The sequence below is a fragment of the Scardinius erythrophthalmus genome (genome assembly GCF_964197995.2).
Source record: "Scardinius erythrophthalmus genome assembly, chromosome: 1".
Taxonomy (NCBI): Eukaryota; Metazoa; Chordata; class Actinopteri; order Cypriniformes; family Leuciscidae; genus Scardinius; species Scardinius erythrophthalmus.
In genome coordinates, this window is record NC_138221.1 from 49,420,106 (window position 1) to 49,439,368 (window position 19,263).

The window sequence follows — 19,263 nt, forward strand, 5'->3', positions numbered from 1 at the left end:
GAAAAAGCCTTTCTGTTAGATCTGCATTTGTGTTATGACAGCATCGATTTTGACAATGAAATATTGAACTACTCCCAGCCTAATGCAAGTGTCAATCACAACACAAGTGGCAGAACAATTGTTTTCACTTGCGGTGTGCACGTCTTGTGATTCTTTTGCTCCTGTGTTAATGAGAACACAGCGTGTTATGCATTAAGAAAGCAAAGCACACATACAACTTATCTTCCACTGTTTATTTGTTGGTGACTTTACATGTTTAGAAAAAGAACCCAAGGATTTTTCCTCCTGTGTGTTTCCGTCTGGCCTCCTCGTGGTCCATGATGCCAGCTGAGGTTGTCAAAACAATGAATCTGCAAAGAATAAAAAGAGACAAAAAACATTACCAGGCTATCCAAGATGGTGCTGCCCTTTGAATACATTTCGCCCAAGGCAGATGTTTAGATGATTCTGCACTGCATCACTGACATTTGCAAGATCTTAATGTCAACACAAAGCACTGAAAAGGGATCATTTGTGACAAATGTAGGCAAATTTGGGCAAAACCAGCCTTTAGGTGGTCAAAAAGTTACAAATGATGAACAAACGTTAAATCAAACATGACTCTGAATGGTTGACCAACCGAGATTTCTTTTAATGGTTGACTAACGCAGATTTCTTTTAATGGTTGACTTGAGTGCAAAGTGGCCAAAAGCCAATATAATGCTGATATCCGTCAATTAAAGACAAAAATTAAAATGTTCAAGTGCATAATCCAATTTTTTTAAATAAACATTTTTTTATTTAGAGCTTCAAAATGTTTAACTCAAAAGATAGTTGAGGCGTATAGTTTTTTTTGCAGTTTGCCTCGTCAGGTGCTTAATGTGTTAATGTACGTCAGGTGCTTAATGTGTTTTCCTCAGTGCAGAACTTAAAAAGGCATATTCTCTATCTGTAAATGTTAGAAATTCTTGCAAATATTTCCATTTCGAGGTCAGGAGTGGACGAGCCTTATGCTAGTCTCTGCTAAACTTCACAGACTACAGTGAACGAGTGCCACCGCAAGCATGCACACCTAACAGATGGAGCGCAATAGGAGTGCAAACAAGTGTATTCTTATGACACCATATATTAGGGGTGCAGAATTGTCCACATCGCGATACAGTAATAGACCATAATTGACTATACACAACTGACGTTTCTCTTAGATCGTTTTCTCACTTCTCATGCAAACGTAAAATGGCGGAGGAGGGCGAAATTACTCGCTTTTACTACTTGCTTTTAATAAAAGCGAGTAATAAAAAAATTGTGTATATATAGAAATAGTAATATAGCATATGTTTTTTTTCCAAAAGAGAAATGTAGAAAATACAGATACCGTAAATCACAATTCTGCAAAAAAATATTTTTTCTCCATATCATCAAGCCCCATTAAACCGAAGGGGAGAACGATTGCTGCTGTGACTGGTTTTCTTTATAACAGCTACATGGCCTTATCTTTTCGTTGAAGTAGTGCGTATTTACATATATGAATGACCATTTGAAACATTGTATGTTTTTTATACACAGCAAAAATAGCATGCTTTTGACCGAAATTTGAATTGTCAGCAAGCCGACTACCTAGATAGCACGGTAAATGTTTAAATGCTTGTCACCGAATGTGATACTACATTTTATGCAAAATTAAATGTCTTCAATATTTCCCCCAAGAAATAGGCAAGAATGAACCTGATGTCCTTCATGATTACGGTTCTTTCCTACAACAAAGCATTGTTGTACTAACAGAAATATCCTACTTATTACTTCAGAAGGCAGCATAAATCTGCTCTGATGCAAACGAAAGTCAGAGCCTGATACTAGGTTACTATACTGTATTAAATTTCTAGCTCAAAGTTTACTTTGTGAAAACTCTACAATTATCTTAAAAAAAAAATCCAATCAAATAATCATGGAAGAAAAGTTAAAATGCTGTAACTAAGAATTCTGACCATGTTAATGTGACGGCACAAAAAGGAATCGTTTTTATCTACCATTTTGATATTTAAAGGTATAGTGGAGGATTTTCTTTTTCCGGGTGGGTAGTGTAAACTACTGGTCCACCTAAGTGTCAATCATTCTGGTGTTATGTTTACGTAAGGCCGTCGTACGTGCTCGTCCCTTAGTTTTCGCTTTCTGCGCATGCGCACTTTAAGGTGTTTATGTGTGGTGAGCTAGCTAAGCCATTCATTGAAGCTCGCCATTTCACCGGGTCCTTTGAAAATGTCTGAGGGTCGCAAGAGAAAAAGTTTGTACGAACTGTATGAGAAGAAGAGAAAGGCCTCAGAAGAGAGAAACAAGATCAGAGTGTTTTTGGGAGATTGTTTCACACGATGGCGTGCGCTGAGAACACAGGTTGGGCTTCCCACTGATGCCTCAGTCGCGAAGTTTCTACTCGACTATTTGGAGAAAAAGTGCAAATCTTCTTTTGGAAAGTAATCTTGTATGAGCGATGCCGACAGCAACTTGTAAACAGAGCGTGCACGAGGAGAGCCTCGCACACGTTCAATAGGCGTTCCCTCTCGGGAGCAGGTAGAGTGTTGCGCATGTGCATTTTTTCAAAAAGTGGAGAGGGCGGTTCTTATCTAAAATTCGGAAAGATCCTCCGCTATACCTTTAATGAATGTTTGGGTTTAGCAAACAGAGATCAGTATTTGTCATTCACATTCAAGAATTATTGAATGTGCAGTTAATGTTTAAAATCTCAGAAAATTCAGTACACAACTTCTGACAACTCTAAACAAAATAATCAGTAGCCATGTTTCCCAAGTTACGAATTTAACTTGAGCGCAAAAATGGAATATCGCATAAAACATGTAAGTGATGCTTAGTTTTGCTTAGTTTTGTCAGGTATTACAAAAAAAGGTATGTTTGTCAGGTATTAATGGACTCCGCTGCGCGTCGGACGGTTGCCTCCGCCGAAGTCCATTAATACCTGACAATGGACACCTCGAAGGGCATTAACCCGCTTATACCATGGTCACTTACGAAAGAAAGAAATATTTAATCAATTAATAATACTTTAATGTGTTTTAGAGTAAAAATCGTGAGGGTTTTTATTTATTAAGTCGAGCACACTATATCTCCTGTATACAGGCGTTGCCAAGCAACGTGGCCACAGCGACCCGACCGCAGCAGTTGATCAGTGAGTTTGAGCCAGCGCAGTCATTTAGAACTGTCATCAGGCAAATTGACGGGACGCCTTTCCTAGGTGTACATTATCACTTTTTAACGGACACCCTGCAGCCAATCAGAATCGAGTATTCACCCAGACCATGGTATAATTGGAAATAAAGCACCAAAGTTTCCATACGGTGAGTAGAAGAGTACAAAATCGTCACTTTGAAGGTGCTGCAATAGTAGCCACTTTATCAAATATTTTCATTTAGCCTATCATTTTCTTTATTACCTGCGCCTCGGAGCGCACGGACGAAACAAATGCGGTCATGTTATCTTGAGGCAGGTGATTACACCGAACCACTCTGACGACTGCTCAGACATTTCAGAACTAAAACAGCATTTGAGATGCTGCGCAACGAGATCAAGTCCACTGGATGATCCAGTTATGCCGACCCATCGCAGTCACATGACATTTTTGATGCGCACTGAGGAATTTGTTTTGTAAATGTTTCCATCGTAGTTTATGCATAGGATTTCTTATCGAATAAAATGTTTTTATCTGACTCAATTTAGCGCACACTTTTTTTTATGCGCATCACATTAAGTGGATGGAAACAGCTTGTGAAAGATAGCATAAAGCTAATATAAAACAGTAAAATGCACAAAAAAAAACTAAGCATTTACTCACCCGAACTGTCTGGACGGGAGAAGGTTGTTCTGCCACTTCTCCAGATCCTTCAACTGCACATCGAACCGTGGGCTGATAACACCACACTGCATTACAGATAAAAAGTTCAGAAAAAGTGCTAGAACTCCTACTTCATTTACATAAAACACCAGTAGCAAAAGGTAGAGTGCATCATTAAGTAATATGAACTAGAGGTCTGCAAGCCCGTCAGGTCCCGACAAGCTGAGTCTGTTCGGGCCGGGCTCGGACATTTTTTTTTTTACAGATCGGGCTCGGGCTCATTTAGCTTCTCTCCTTTCATCGTTCCCATAATATACGTGCAGAGCGCAGGCTACTGTATGAAATATTGTTATATTGATATTATTATAAATAAGCAACGCAATATGCGATTATGCGAGTAATGCAATGCATTAGGTGACAGCTGACCATGCAGAGCATCAGGGAGAAGTTGGAGCGTGGCGAGTTACTAAAAGTTCCCAATACTTCAGGAAAAGCTGCATTTTGAAAGTTTTGATTTGATTACCACAACAATCAATGAGCCTGAAGCCTTCAACAGTGGATGCTATTCTTTTTCTTCACAACACTCGCGAATAAACAGTGAATTATGACCAACGTACATATAACCTACTCAGTTCAACAGATTTTTGTATTTATTATATTTTTATTATTATTTAACATTAGCCAGTTGGCGAAGAGTTCTTTGAAACGTTGTTCTTCAGTAAAGTTACTTAACATCAAAAAAAGGTAGGCTATAGGCCATAAATCTTTACGTATGGACAGTCTGTATTAATATTTGTGGGCATAATTGTCGGTGGTGGTTATGTTTGAGGCCTATAATAAAAGTCTACTTCTTAGTAGCGTGTGTGCATGCATGTAGCAGAGACAGCGCGCATCAGAGAGAGCTTAAAGTGATGTTGATGTTGGTCTCGGGTCAGGTTCGGGCTGAAAAATTGCAGACGTTGTCGGGCTGGGGCCGGGTTAGGGCTTGAAGACCACGTTGGGCTCTAATATGAACCCATTTATATGATAGAGAACCAATAGAACCAATTCAATAAGGCTCGTCATAATAATGTTCTAAAAAATCTCTTAAATTTTAAAACCAGCTGTGGGTTTTACCTAACAATGTAGGATAGCCGGGTCTATATTCACAATATCTTCTAGCATATTGCTTAAATATAGTAACTGTGACGACGCAAAACACCCATTTAGCTAGTTGCTGTTCATTTCACTGGGCAGAAGCCATAGACTCAACTAATCTTGGCACAGGGTGCAATAGTGCCTACATGTCAGGGACTATAACGTCTTACAGAAAAAGGCACTTAACGAATCCACTTACAGTTTAGGAAAAATTACTTTAATATTTTCATTTAATAGCCAATAACCAATAAGTAGGGTTGGGTACTGAACTCTGTTCTTTTAAATGGCACCGACCGAATTACATTGGTACTACTGAGTACCGATTCACATTAAATCAATCAGTGCCAAATTTCAGTACCTGAGAACGCATCTGAGCGAGAGAGTAAGACTATTTAAATATACGAATCCTGCATGTCCTGCATGTCTGTGTGATTGAATGGCGCAGACGTGCCATTTCTTTTAACACACACACTGAAGCACGCTCTGCTGTTTTCAGCCTCAGCAGGCTCACATTATGAGGACATGAATGCATGAACATCTCCAGAGCCACTCCTCAGCATTTTACAGTTTCATTTAAGAAAAACTATCATATAATAAAACACACGGAAACTCAACGGTCTTCACAGCAACCTGTCAAAATAAAAGTTCGGTTTAACGTGACAAATATATTACTGTTGCACAGTTGAATTTAGATGCGTCTCAATGTAATAATACTACTAACACTAATAATAAATTATCAAAACTTTACAGAATCACTATTTTTTCTCCATGTTTTAATTTTAACAGTATCGCACTCAGTTGTGCAGCATGTTTAACACAAGTTTGATTAATTTCATATGATTAAAATTACATTAATGTTTTTTCTCTTCATTTGATTACCAGAATATACACTTTTTTTGTGGAAATTTTTGGAAAACAAAACATTTAATAGAATTTTTTTTATTATTATTAAAATGGTTGTTTTTATGCAAATATACAAACATCACAGACAATGGCAGACAGCAACCAAGGCAGCTCTAGCATTGTCAATAACACTTCAATAATTGTAAAGAAACAGTCATTTATAGAAGTAAACATGCCTAAAGTACTGAAAAAGGTACCGCTGGGTACCAGCACCGAATTTCATGTAGGCCTACCGGTTAAAATGTGAACGGTACCCAACCCTACCAATAAGGCACTCCATGTTTTATACGGTGAATGTAGTAGATTGTGATCTCTCCATGCAAGAAAGCCCTTTAGTTGTCACTAAACATGCGACACAGTACAAGTCTCTTATACTTAATGGTGTAATTCTAGACATTTGTGACCATCTAGGGAAGGTTTATTAAACCACACTTACCTTGTTCAGCCTCCCTGTGAGATTGACAACAATTTTCCCGGCTCGGTGATCATCAATGATCTCAAATTCTCCAATATAACCTGCAAAGATCACAACCAGCTTGAGCAGCGTGTCTCACGAGATATAACATCAGAATCTGCTTGGCAAGACACTGAAAGGCTGATGAACTAACTCACCATGCTTCATCATCACAGTAAGAAAGCGCACTATAACTTTAGAGCAGGGCCTGATGAGAACCTGGCGTTTCCCACGTTTCTCAGCATTGTTGATGCTTTTCAGCGCATCAGCGAGAACGTTCATGCGCACCATGATGCCTGTGGAGACAGAGAGAGTGTCATTTATCCGATATTCAGTTGATAGTTATATCCATTAAACAGCTTCATCCTCATAGCCACGCTCACAAGCCAAACCTCTACTTTAAAAAAACCATGTACACATAGACAAAGCAGGTTGAAGACAAAACGACCATTTTCGGTTGGTTATATAGTCATGTGAAAACTGTATACGATTTTCTCCGACACTATGCGCAATGCTCAACGCTTCGGTAAGGGGTGAATTAGTTAGCAAACTAAGCTACCTTGGTTTGTCTCCACAATAATCCTTTCTACTTAAATACAGCATATATTTGTGATTAGAAACAAGGCACCGGACTGCTTGAGGACTTTGGTTTGACTCGGGTCATCAGTGTCTGTCCCCCAGAAACATGGGCAGAGGCACTACTGAATGGTGGAGGATGGCGAATCATGAATATCAGGGAAATATATGCGTTTATATAGTCACGATTGACCAAATGACTCAAAAAACTGGCGTTTAGGCTGCTCATAAACACATATTTCAGTATAGCTGTTGTTGATACACAACGATGTCCGTGATTTTAAACAGATTATTCAAGCATTGTAGGAATCCTGAACCTTACCAGTTCTGCAATATGGCGGAAAGAGGAAGGAAGAGGGGCGCGCGGTGCAATTTGGGAAAATATGTACTCTCGCGAGAGCACAGAGGACTGTCTGCATGTTTAATCATCTAAACGGTACGGCCACCTAACTGTCTGGAGCGCCTCTTTGACACGCTTCAACAACACAAACAAACAATGTACAGATCTCTGAATATAACCGCAATTGTTCAGCCTTAGGTTGAGCATAGCTAGTACAAAAAAACAGAAAACTCACAATAGAACAAACAAATAATTAAATAAAAGAAATACAAAAAAGAAATAAAATGAAAAATACATCAAAAGGGGCTTTTAAAATTAATTTAAACGTATCCAAAAGAGAAATCTCTTTGACAAACGTGTTTAACTAAACATATTTTTTTTCATAACTGTCTTGTTTGCTTTTTCTCTTTACAGTCAATACTTATTGCAATCTTATATGCACTAGTATTCAGCTTTTTCAGAAAATTGCCTGTACTATTAATGTTCTGCTATCTAAGCTAGTGCTTAACTATACAGTCGTGATCAAAAGTTTACTCTTTGCAGAATCTGCAAAATGTTAATTATTTTAACAAAATAAGAGGGATCATGCAAAATTCATATTATTTTTTATTTAGTACTGTCCTGAATAAGATTTTTACATAAAAGATGTTTACATATAGTCCACAAGACTAAAAAAATAGCTGAATTTAAAAAAAATACCCCGTTTTTACATGCCCTATACTGTGTTGTTCCATGATCCATGCTGGGTTTTTTGTTTTGTGATGTTTGTTCTTGGGTCCCTTGTTTGTCCTGAGAAGTCAAACTGCCCAGTGTTCTTCCGAAAAACCCTCCAGGTCCCACAAATTCTTTAATTTTCCTGCATGTTTTGCATATTTGAACCCTTTCCAGCAGTGACTGTATGATTTTGAGATCCTGAGATCCATCTTTTCACACTGAGGGACTCAAACACAACTATTTAAAAAGGTTCAAACATTCACTGATGCTCCATGAAACACGATGCATTAACTGAATTTGAAGATCAAGGTAAATACTTATGTTGTCCCAGCACATGTAAGTGTCTTCTGTAGCTTCCGAAGGTCAGTACTTAATGAAAAAAAAATTACCTTTAAACAAAATAAGAAATATTTGGACATTTTCATCCTGTTCAAACGTTTTTACTGCCCGACCGTTTCCTTATAGAGCATCAGTGAATGTTTGAACCTTTTGTAAAATATCTAAATAAAAAAGTAACGTATTTTGCATGACCCCTTTTGTTTTGTTAAAATAATTAACATTTTGTAGATGCTGCAAGGTGTATTGTAAACTTTTGATCACGACTGCCATCTAGGCTCTCTCTCTCTCTCTATATATATATGTGTGTGTGTGTGTGTGTGTGAGAGAGAGAATTTCAAAAATGCCCTTGAAATCAAATAGTTACCCCTCTGAATTTGACAAATTGACTCAGCAGCATTTTTCAATTGTATTTATTTTTTGCCCTGACATCTTCTATGGTCCTATTTTCTGCCATCTACTAGAGGTTGGAAAAACAAAACAAACAATAAAAACAGGCCAAACACAATTCATGCACATTGTTTATTCTGTTGATCATTTCAGATAATGCTTCATAATCTCAACAGACTGTGATTTTATTTTGTATAGCAGTACAAAAGAGAGCTTTAAGCCACGCTTAAAGGTAAAAAACAAAAAAAACAGTCACATAAATGTTAATGTCAGAGGAAGCATTGTTTGGGCCACATAATCTTTGATAGATGGCTTTAAGTGCCACACAGTCGACCACAGATCTGTCTGGTCAGAGTCTATGGTGCATGTCCATTTTGCTGGTTCTTCAGTAAGAGATCCATGTAAGCGCCATCTATCAGATCCTCCTGCTTCACTCCCAGCTCCAGCATCAGCTGGTTTGCGATGGTCACTCCTTCTTCTCTGCTCTGGTGTTCTTTCATCACCACCTCAAGCTCCATGAAGTCCCCCAGGCCCTCCACAGAGTCAACATGCACCCTGGTCTGCCCCACCATGTACAGCCTCCTCTCCTTCTTCACCTGCCCCACTTGCCCAAGTGCATCCGTCAGAACCTTGACAAGCCCCTGTGGGTCGCTGGTAGGGGTTATGGAGTAGTTTGACAGCTTGGGTCCTTCTGTGTCTGGCCTCTCATAGAAGATCAACTGCCCTGTCCCATCCTGTAAATCCCTGAGTTTCAGCCGTCCTGCGGGCACTTTGAAAAACGTGTCCTGCTGACGGATCACAGTCCCATCGGTACCGCTCAGCTCCTTTGCACGCTGCGTGAGGTAACGCAGGTTACGCAAAACTGCTTTTATTTCTACATTTGACGGCATGTTCACACAAAAGTAGATCCAGGTTCTCTTGTTCCTTTGGCGCGCTTACACACAAAACTGTAAAGCGCATGTGCGGTAGTTGGTGACGGTATTGATTCCTCCAAATGATTCGAATCTTTTGAATCAGTTCACGATCACGAAGAAGAACAAATCCTAAACGTTATGTTACAGTCATTCGTTAAAAACTCAACCTAAAAGTTGTTTTCAACCTAAAAACGTCTTGTTGTACTTTATTACAATTATTAATAATCATAACAAATATTTAAATATCATAAACGCTTTCCTCACAAATGACTACAAAGCACACCTATGTCGCTCCCCCATTTGGTCAAGCTAGGCAACTATAAAAAATACAATAATAATATATTTTTATTATATGGTCATCAATAGTACAATTGAATTCTTCCTTTCCCTTTCTTGATATAAGAATAACTTGACGAAATAAACATAAATCTGAAATGAACACGTATTTGTTCAGTGAAAGGAGCGTATACGTTAACTATGTCCATACAATTATGCGTTTTGAGCTATGATCACTGATCTATATAATGTCATTCTATATAGATCAGTGGCTATGATCAGTCTTTGACGGTAGGATGAAAATATGAGCTCTCAAAGAAGGTGACGAGAACGATTCGTTCACTTACAAGATTCATCCAAAAAACGCCACTACTGCGCATGCGTACATAAGTATAGCTTTTCACTGCTGTGACTGAAGTCAAATGTCGCGTAGAACTCAAATGGATTTCTAAACAAAATATTTACACGGCTTTAATGCATTGACATTTTTAGGTCAATTGGATTTTTTAGCTATCGTAATAGCACGTAATCTGTAGTGTCGCTAGTCTTCTTTGCTTTGCAGAGACATGTTTACATCCCAGACCTCTTCCTTCCAGGAGTCCATAGACGTGGATGAAAGGGATGTAGACTTCGACAACGAAGAGATAGCCGGATTCAACCAGAAGATACAACAGATTAACAGCTACTATGCAATATACTACTACCAAAACACAAGGTACAGTGGTTTTCACTTACTAGTCATGTGATAGTGACTTTGTGCCATGGAGGTTTTCCAACTGCAGAATGCTTTGCAAAATGCTAGTTGTTTTAGAAATATTTTGCCCTTTTATGGCTCATATTAAAGATTATTTGAGATTTATGCATGTGTACTTAGGTTTAGCCAATTTGGCTTCTTTTCTACGTATATGAGTTAAAATTCACTATTTTTGTGCTTATGAATTAAGAGTTGCATGACATGAAGAGCAATGTCTTACATTGGCAGCATAGTTCATAATAGTGAGTTAGTCTTATGAAATAATATGACTGTATCATGGATGAGTTATACACAGAAAACGGACCCTAATATGTATACAAGACATTGTAAAACACCACACATGAACATGTAGGCCATTTATAACCTGGGAGATCTTAACGTATCAATGCTTATAAAGTATTAAATGCATTATCAAACTACCCAGATCTGAGGCTTCTGGAGAGAGTGTGGCCTGGAGCCAGAGGAGATCAGACTCAACCACAAGTCAGGATGACTTTAGGTAAAGAGGGGTCCATCCATCATCTCTCAGTCATCGCAGTCCAGTGGCTTTCAATGTTGTGATGGAAGAAAAATCATGGCTTTAGTAAAAAAATGCACATAGGATTCTGCGTCTGGCTTTTCATCATGTTGACTTGCTCATCTCATTCATAACCATTGAACTAATCTGTCTAACGGCAAACTCTTTAGTATGTATCTCTGCTAGGTGCTGTTGGTGATTCTGTGTACATCTATGGTTCATTAACTGCTTGTCTGTCCGCTTGTTCACTTTGCCCTTCCTTGTTGATATTATAGTTTTTTTAACACATATTTTTCACTCTTAAAGTCTCACCCTGCTGGACGCCAGCTTGCCATCCGAGGCGGAGCCAGAACTACGAAGCTACATCTCCCGCAGGCTGAGCAAGGGCGCTTTGCTGGGGGGTATGGGTAACATTGCCACCGTGGAACTAAGGTAGATCATATCAGTGTTGTTATTGTTAACTAACACTATAAAAACATATGTTAGTTAATTGTAATGAAACTGAAATAAAATAAATGTAAAACTTTTAAAACGTAGAAATGTTAAATGAATTTTAAATGAAAATTAGAAATATTGCTTTGGCAACTAACTGAAATAAGTTGAAGATGAAGCACTAAAATTACTAGTTTTTAGTTATCCTTCAGTGCACAAATAAATATCCAGAACCATACCTCATTGTCATTCAGTATAAAATCACAATGTATTTTCTTTCTTAACTGATTCAATGATTGTTGGTGTTCAAGCATCCCTGAGCAAGCGGTGGGCTGTTACTGCTGTCTGCTGGAGCAAGAGAAATCTCCGGAACAGCCTGAGGCCGATGGCAACGGCTGGGTGGTGTGTCTTCTCGGAGGATCAGAGAAGGGCCTGAATCTATATCCTCAAATCACAAATGACTGACCATAAAGTAGCCATGAAACAGAAGTTTTAATAGTCTTTTCTTTTCCATTGTTCCGTATATCCGAGTGAAACGGCTAAGTAGAAAATGTATAATTGATTGTATGGTTGTAGTTTGCTATTGCTATGATGTCATGTGAGTGACAGATTTTCCCGTCCTCGCGCCAGTAAACACAAAGAAGAGGTGTCACTGCAATCTGAGGGAGGGGAAGTTGTTTTGATTAAAGATTATGAGGGCACATGAAAAAAAAAAAAAGGATATGCATGCACGGGTAAATCATTTATAATAATAAACTGAGATATTCCATAAAAATAATTGTGCATTTAATTTCATGGTGACTTTAAACTGAAAAAAAAAACCCAGCATTGTGCATTAAGGAATGATGTGATATCAAGTTTTACCATTGCATTCAAATACTGTTCTCTCTTAATAGGATAATTCATTTTACTTAACCAATCAAACATTCAGAATTGAGCTGGACAAGTACGTCCAGGGTCTGCAGGACTGTTTGACTCCAGAGGTGAGGACAATTTTTATTTATTTTTTCAGAAACAATAGACATAACATACATGTTGAAATCGGTCTGTTTTGTTGAAGTTATAAATCTGCTGGAACACTACCTTTGATATTCATTTGCTGTAAACATTGTTGGTAACCTCTTGTTCCAGATGCATAACTTGGAGACAGATGTCAGGCCCTACCTGAACCAGTGGTACGAAGAGTCAGTAATGCACATTCACAGAGTGGTTCAGCTGTTGCAGGCGAACGTCGGGTACCTTCTGCATGCTGTGAGAAACCACTGCTGTCTAGATCACATACACTTTACATCTGAAAACAATAATATACTGTATTAAAGGTGCTGTATGTAACTTTTTTTATAAAATGAATCCTTTTTTTATTGGCCGTCTGTGAAGGGGTTGTAATCACACATTACATTGATCCACTTTTCGTGTTTTGCTATTACCTCTGAAGGCCAGTAATCCTATTTTTATGTGAAGTCTCCGGGTCGGATTTTCTGCGAAATCCACCGGATGTGACGTGCATGCGCGCTCCCGAGCCTACAGTCTATTGCAACTGCACTGCAGCTAACGACATGGAGTCTGATAACACCAAAAAACGACCTGCCTCCAGCACAACACAGACTCCAACACAAACTCCAAATATATATATATATATATATATATATATATATATATATATATATATATATATATATATATATATATATATATATATATATATATATATATATATATAAAAATATATCTGCTGAAGCTCGTCAGGCCAAACGTCAATCGGATCGACTCAGGACGAAAACACGGATCAACATAGGCAGAGCGTTTGAATTATGGAGAGACCTCCGTTTTGAAATAGCAAGGTAAAATATAACATACATAAGACATGAAATGAATACAAAAGACTGTTCCATGATAACAAAAAGCAGGTGCTTTAGGATGTAACTTTTATTTTATGTACTAGATCTACTGTCTAACGTCACTCATCCCACTACTATCATATTGTTTATAATACACATTTCCAGACATGTACAGTACAGTAATATTACTTCCTACTGTCTTATTGTTACACTGAAATTGTCCAGTCTAGTTGACTAACCGTTTTCGTTTTCATTCATTGACCTATGTTGACATTGCTGATTGTGAAAGATACACGAATAGTTAGTGAAATAATGCTAGATAACACCACATGTCGGCAAAATACAGTCAATGTAACGTTATCATGGTACGAGCATGGAGCATTAGTTCTACGTCAAGCTGATAAAAGTAGCCTATTATGGTAATGTTGCAGTGGGAGTTTACATGAGTTTCCAGCATGTTGTGTGATGCTTTCTCCGTTGTGTTGAAAGTCTCAGTGTGGCCGCCGGTAGTGAGTTCGCGCTCTTGAGTTTGAGCACGCGCACGAGCGCTGTTGTTGCAATCTGAAACATCACCGCTAGAGGCCGCTGGATCCTACATACAGCACCTTTAAATGAAATGGTAAATGAGCGTAACATCATGTCTCTGCTGCAGGCTTTGAGTCACAAGCTTGTAGAGGTCACAGGGACGGATGAGAAGACAAAAGCAGATGTAGCAAGGTGAGCAGAAGAGAGTTCTTGTTACGCAGTACTCTTGCAGTTTAAGTACTGATAGTTACTGCAGCTTGATCAATTGTGTTGATTAGATTCATCAAAGCAGCAAGCCTGCAGGGTCTAGTCCAGGAAGACACCACTACAGCCTCCCTCTGTAAGGCCATGTCAGAGGACTCTCACACCAACCTGATCATCAACTGCTCAACCAGCCCTCCCACACTAACCAATGAAGGTCAGCTGGGGCATCATCATCATAATGAAAGGCTTTCTCCTTTCATGTTATTTTTGATAATGTTGTGTTGTTATTTTAACCTCTGCAGTCAGTAACCGGTTCTGTGACGACTGGATCCAGGCCTTCCTCAATGCCGCTGAGCGCTTTAACCCTTTCCTCCTCCGTCAGATCCTGGAGAACTTTAAACTTAAGGTTAGTGTGGTGTTCACTCATTTTTGTTGCTTGCTCAATTTACTTGATTAAAATTTTATAATAAATATGTATTAATTAATTTAAGTTTACTTAAAATACATTTGTGTTAGGATCACATCTATAGCCGCTTTCCGACCAAGTAGTTACAGGAACTTAGTTATAGGAACTGTCCACTTCTAAACAGTTCTAAGAACTACTCTCCCCAAACTCGGTTTTGCTGTTTGCGTTCGCACTGGCCAAGTGGCCATAGGAACTGGTAGGAGGGGTAAGGGAGTGACGCAAGCACGGCGACTTTTATTTTGACGGCGCAACGGACCTTTATTTTAGCGGCGCTGAGAACGCCAGAGCAAACAATGCTCGCATTCTCTGTGTTCATTAGTTAGCGATCTGTCTAACAGTGCTGTTTAATATGTTATTAGATAGAATTGTTATAGAAAGTAGACAGTATATGAAAAAAGGTTATTAGCCTATGCCGTGTGGTTGATGTCCAGTGTTGCTAGCTGAGCAGAAATACATAATCATGTTTGACTTGGTCCCCTCAAAGTTGCGTTGGATTTTCTCTTGAGCATAAAGGTTTAGAGACCCATCTATCACTGTTTTCCATGTTTGTATAGTTAGTTTATGGAGTAAATATATAGGCTATAATCTGTGTGTTTACATTCTAGCTGTTTTAAAAATGGCGGGTGCTGGTGTTCCGCGTGCGTTCGGTCAATCAGCGTACACTAACGTCACGCGTAGTTCCTATAGTGCTGGTTTAGACCCTACTCTGAAGTAGGAGCTAAATTAGTTCCTACAAATGGAGTTCCTAGAACTAAAGTCGTCTCTAGTTCCTGTGGTGCCAACACACCGACATCCGGGTACTTTATCTAATAGTTCTAGGAACTGTGAAAAGGTTCCTCCGGTCGGAAAGCGGCTAATAATTTCATGGGCTTTAACAAAGAATTGCTGAAAAGGTTACATTTAGCATGCTAACATGCTATCGGTAGCAAATAGTTAAAGGGATAGTCCACCGAAATTGAAAATTCTGTCATCATATATTCACCCTCATGTCATTCCAAAACCTTTCTTCTATTGAACACAAAAGAAGGTATTTTGAAGAATGTTGATAACCAAACAGCTTCAGTTCCCATTGAAACTATATTTTTTGTCTATAAAATGGAAGTCAGTGGGATCCAAAACCGTCTGGTTACCAACTATTCTTCAAAATATCCTTTGTGTTCCGCGGACGAAATGAAGTCATACAGGGTGAGTATAGGTGACAGAATTTTTGGGTGGACTATCCCTTTAAATGCAGGAGATTCATTTGAGTTATTCTAATTTTATTTGGGTCAAAGAATATTTTTTAAATGTTATATTGGTAACCGTAACACTCTTCTGTCTGGTTTTCAGATCTCGCATAACACTTGTAACTACTCATTTGTTTCTGGTAACCCTCTGCAATCTGCAGTTTGATTTAATTATTAATATCTCAAACTAGTTTGTTGTAAACATTTGCTCGCAGTATAATGTTACAGTATAATGTATACGCAGTATAGTATTTATTTAAATGTAATTTAATACATTAGTAAATGAATCTTAAAAAAGTATTAAAAATCTTCAATTACTGATATCATACACTCTTCACTTATTTCTGGTATTGTTCTGTCTCAATTGAAAACAGCTGTGATAACTCCTATTAAGAAAAATTTAAGAAATAAAGAAACTGGGGGCTGATTCAAGTAACTTTGATCATTTTCACCCCATTTCTTTCTAAACTATTGGAAAGGTTTGTTGCAGCCCAAGTCCAGAATCATCTTTCTCATAATGGTCTGTGCGAGCAATTTCAATCTGGGTTTCATCCTTATAGTGTTGAGACCGCATTAGTTAAGATCTCTATGACTTATTGTTAGCTGCTGACTCAGGACTTTTATCTATACTAATTCCGCTCGATTTAAGTGCAGCATTTGATAATATCTCGCACAGCATTATGTTAGACAGATTGCAGTCTATTGGAATTATTGGTACCCCCTTGACTTCTTTTCGATCGTACTTTACGTACTCAATTTGTACAGTTGAAGCAGTTTCGTTGTCATGTCAATACTGGTGTCCCACAGGGCTCAGTATTGGGTCCTCTTTTATTTATTATTTATCTTTTACCCCTTGGTAATATTTTTAGAAAATTTGGTATTCAATTCCACTGCTTATGCCGAAGACACCCATCTTTACCTGTCCTCCGAACCTAACTCTACTTTTCCTCCATCTGTCCTCTCAGATTGTTTAGCAGATATTGAAGAATAGTTTACTTCAAATGTTCTTAAACTTAGCAGTAAAACGGAAATTCTTCTTGTTGGCTCAAAAACCGACTGACGAAATCCACGTTCATCTGTGAATATTGACAACTTACCAGTGTCTGTATCTAAACAAGTTAAAAGTCTAGGGGTCATCCTTGACAGTACTCTCCCATTCGAAGCACACTTTTAGTGTCATTCGCTCTGCTTATTTCCATATACGTAATATTAACCGACTTCATCCGGCTCTCTCAGTAAAAAGCATGCCAATTCTTGTTCATGCTTTAGTCGCTTCCCATATAGATTATTGCAACGCTCTTTTTTATGGACTGCCTTCAAAGGTACTCCACAAACTCCAGCTAGTGCAGAACTCGGCTGCTCGAATCATCTGCAGAACTCCTCTAGCTGAACACTACTCCCATATTACATTTGCACTGGCTCCCAGTTAAATATTGTACTAATTTTAAAATTCCTCTTCTTACAAGGCACTCAACAATCTTGCCCCTTCATACTTATCTGACCTTCTTCATATTTACACTCCTGCTCGGACATTAAGATCATCTTCTTCACTCACACTTGTTATCCCTCGAACTCGCACTACTTCCATGAGGTCCCGAGCCTTTAGTCATGCAGCTCCTTATTTATGGAACCTGCTGACACAAGATGTGCGAAACAGCGAAAGCCTTAGTGTTTTTAAATCTCGCCTTAAGACCCATCTTTTTCAGCAGGCTTTTATGTGATTACTTTTACATTTTAATACTGGTATCCAGGCTGTAATAATGAGTGTTTGTTTATTGTTGATTGTTTTATTGTGTTTGTAAGGTGTCCTTGAGTGTCATGTAAGGCACCTATATAAAAAAAAATTATAATAATAATTTAAAAAAAAGTATAAACTTAAATTTAAAAAGTATTTCAAGTATTAACTAATAATAATTACTAATCAGCTAAATTATTAAATTAACAAAAAATCTGTATATTACCCAACCTTAAGAGTGATCATATTCAGAAATGGCAATTGCATCATTATGGCTGTCTTCAACATGCACATTCTTTCTCCATGCAGGCCATCCAGGACATGAACAACCTGAAGCGCTTCATCCGTCAGGCTGAAATGAGCCACTACGCTCTGTTCCGCTGCTGCCTGTTCCTGCAAAGCTGTGGAAACGGGGATGTGCTGCTGCAGAACGCACGCGCCGAGCACAGCAGCTTTCCCGAGGCCTGTGGAATCATAAACGTGCTGGAGGAGTTCCTCAGTGAGCAGGCGCAGGGCACGCTGTACTGACACCTCCCCGTCTGCAGGGGGACACAGAGTTTCATTCACTTACCTATTGGAGAGAGCACCTTGAAAGGAGTTACCCTTTAATTGCTATTCAGCCCCCATAATCATAGAAGTGTGGTCTGCATTTTGGGCACTTGAAAACACTAAATATTGTCTTTTTGTGTGTTTTGAGGTTCAACAGCAAAGATTGAAAAAGATTTTGCTATGATGTGCTGCTGTATGTTGTTGTGGGTGCTTAAAAATTATAATCTGAATAGACCCTATAAAACGGGCCAATGAAAAATCCATGTGATTAAACTTTATTTAAATTATTCTTCTTAATAATGTGTATATGTTAACACAATAGTGTTTAAATGTGATTCTAGGGTGTAGTCTCAGCTGTGTAGCAGTCATTGTTTAGATTTTAAAACAAGTGTTCAGCAGACCGCACTATACATTATAGGAAGCTAATCACGTAATCATGAAGCTCTTCACAAACTAATAGCTCATTATCACTCCACTCCATTTCAGAAGAAAATTTACTGTGACCCGCATAATGCATTGCCTGTTTTATCATTTTATTTTTAGATAAGTGCATCATTTGATGTTTGATATTCCTTTTTGATCTTGTTTGCTATTTCAAAACCTCTGATAATCATAAATTCAGAAATCGGATGTAAATGTAATGGTCGAAAATAACAGGGTTAAAAACATACCTTAAACATGAGATGTATATATAGGCGACAGCTGTAAGTGGCAGTAATGTGTATAATTATGCGTGATTCTCCCTCATGTTCAGATTTGACATGACTGTACTGTGAAAAATTTGTTCCAGGAACATTTCATTTGTGTGAATTTGTTAATTAAAGAAATGTATAACACTGGATTGAGTTCATGTTAACTCTTTTTTTTCAACAAACTTTTTTCAAAAACGCTGGTGGGGAAACAATTAACCTTATTTCTTAAATTCATGCAAGAATTAAAATAACACACTGTAAATTAATACAGGCAAAGCTGTAGTTAAACCTTTTTTAATCTAACTGCTTACACTTCAAACACTTCATACAGGATGGAATAGGCCGAGAAAATATTCATAAGCTGTTTTACCTGTAGGATTAGTTGGTAGGAACCAATTGTAGATTGTTGTATAATGTTATATCACTGTTAATTTAAAAGGACTTCAGCATGACAGATTAAGTAGG

At 38.2% G+C, this 19,263-nt stretch overlaps 2 protein-coding genes across 3 annotated transcripts; one reads left to right on the forward strand and one right to left on the reverse strand.

Annotated features, from left to right (window-relative positions):
• Positions 1–218: 218 nt before the first annotated feature.
• On the reverse strand, positions 219–7,245 carry rps15a (ribosomal protein S15a). The gene is made up of 5 exons (XM_081378979.1): positions 7,213–7,245; positions 6,473–6,610; positions 6,297–6,376; positions 3,821–3,906; positions 219–350 (listed from the first exon to the last, which is right to left on the reverse strand). The coding sequence occupies exons 2-5, from the start codon at positions 6,603–6,605 to the stop codon at positions 257–259; spliced, it is 393 nt and encodes a 130-aa protein (XP_081235105.1). The 5' UTR covers positions 6,606–6,610; positions 7,213–7,245; the 3' UTR covers positions 219–256.
• Positions 7,246–10,186: 2,941 nt separating this feature from the next.
• cUnh17orf75 (chromosome Un C17orf75 homolog) lies at positions 10,187–18,946 on the forward strand. 2 transcript variants are annotated; one of them, XM_081379008.1, is made up of 10 exons: positions 10,232–10,575; positions 11,039–11,113; positions 11,438–11,563; positions 11,875–12,003; positions 12,489–12,546; positions 12,695–12,814; positions 14,054–14,118; positions 14,205–14,344; positions 14,433–14,536; positions 17,867–18,946. In XM_081379008.1, the coding sequence occupies exons 1-10, from the start codon at positions 10,427–10,429 to the stop codon at positions 18,083–18,085; spliced, it is 1,185 nt and encodes a 394-aa protein (XP_081235134.1). In that variant the 5' UTR covers positions 10,232–10,426; the 3' UTR covers positions 18,086–18,946. The 2 variants fall into 2 exon arrangements, with proteins under 2 accessions (XP_081235135.1, XP_081235134.1); XM_081379009.1 differs by lacking the exon at positions 11,039–11,113 and having other exon boundaries at positions 10,187–10,575.
• The last annotated feature ends 317 nt before the right edge of the window (positions 18,947–19,263 follow it).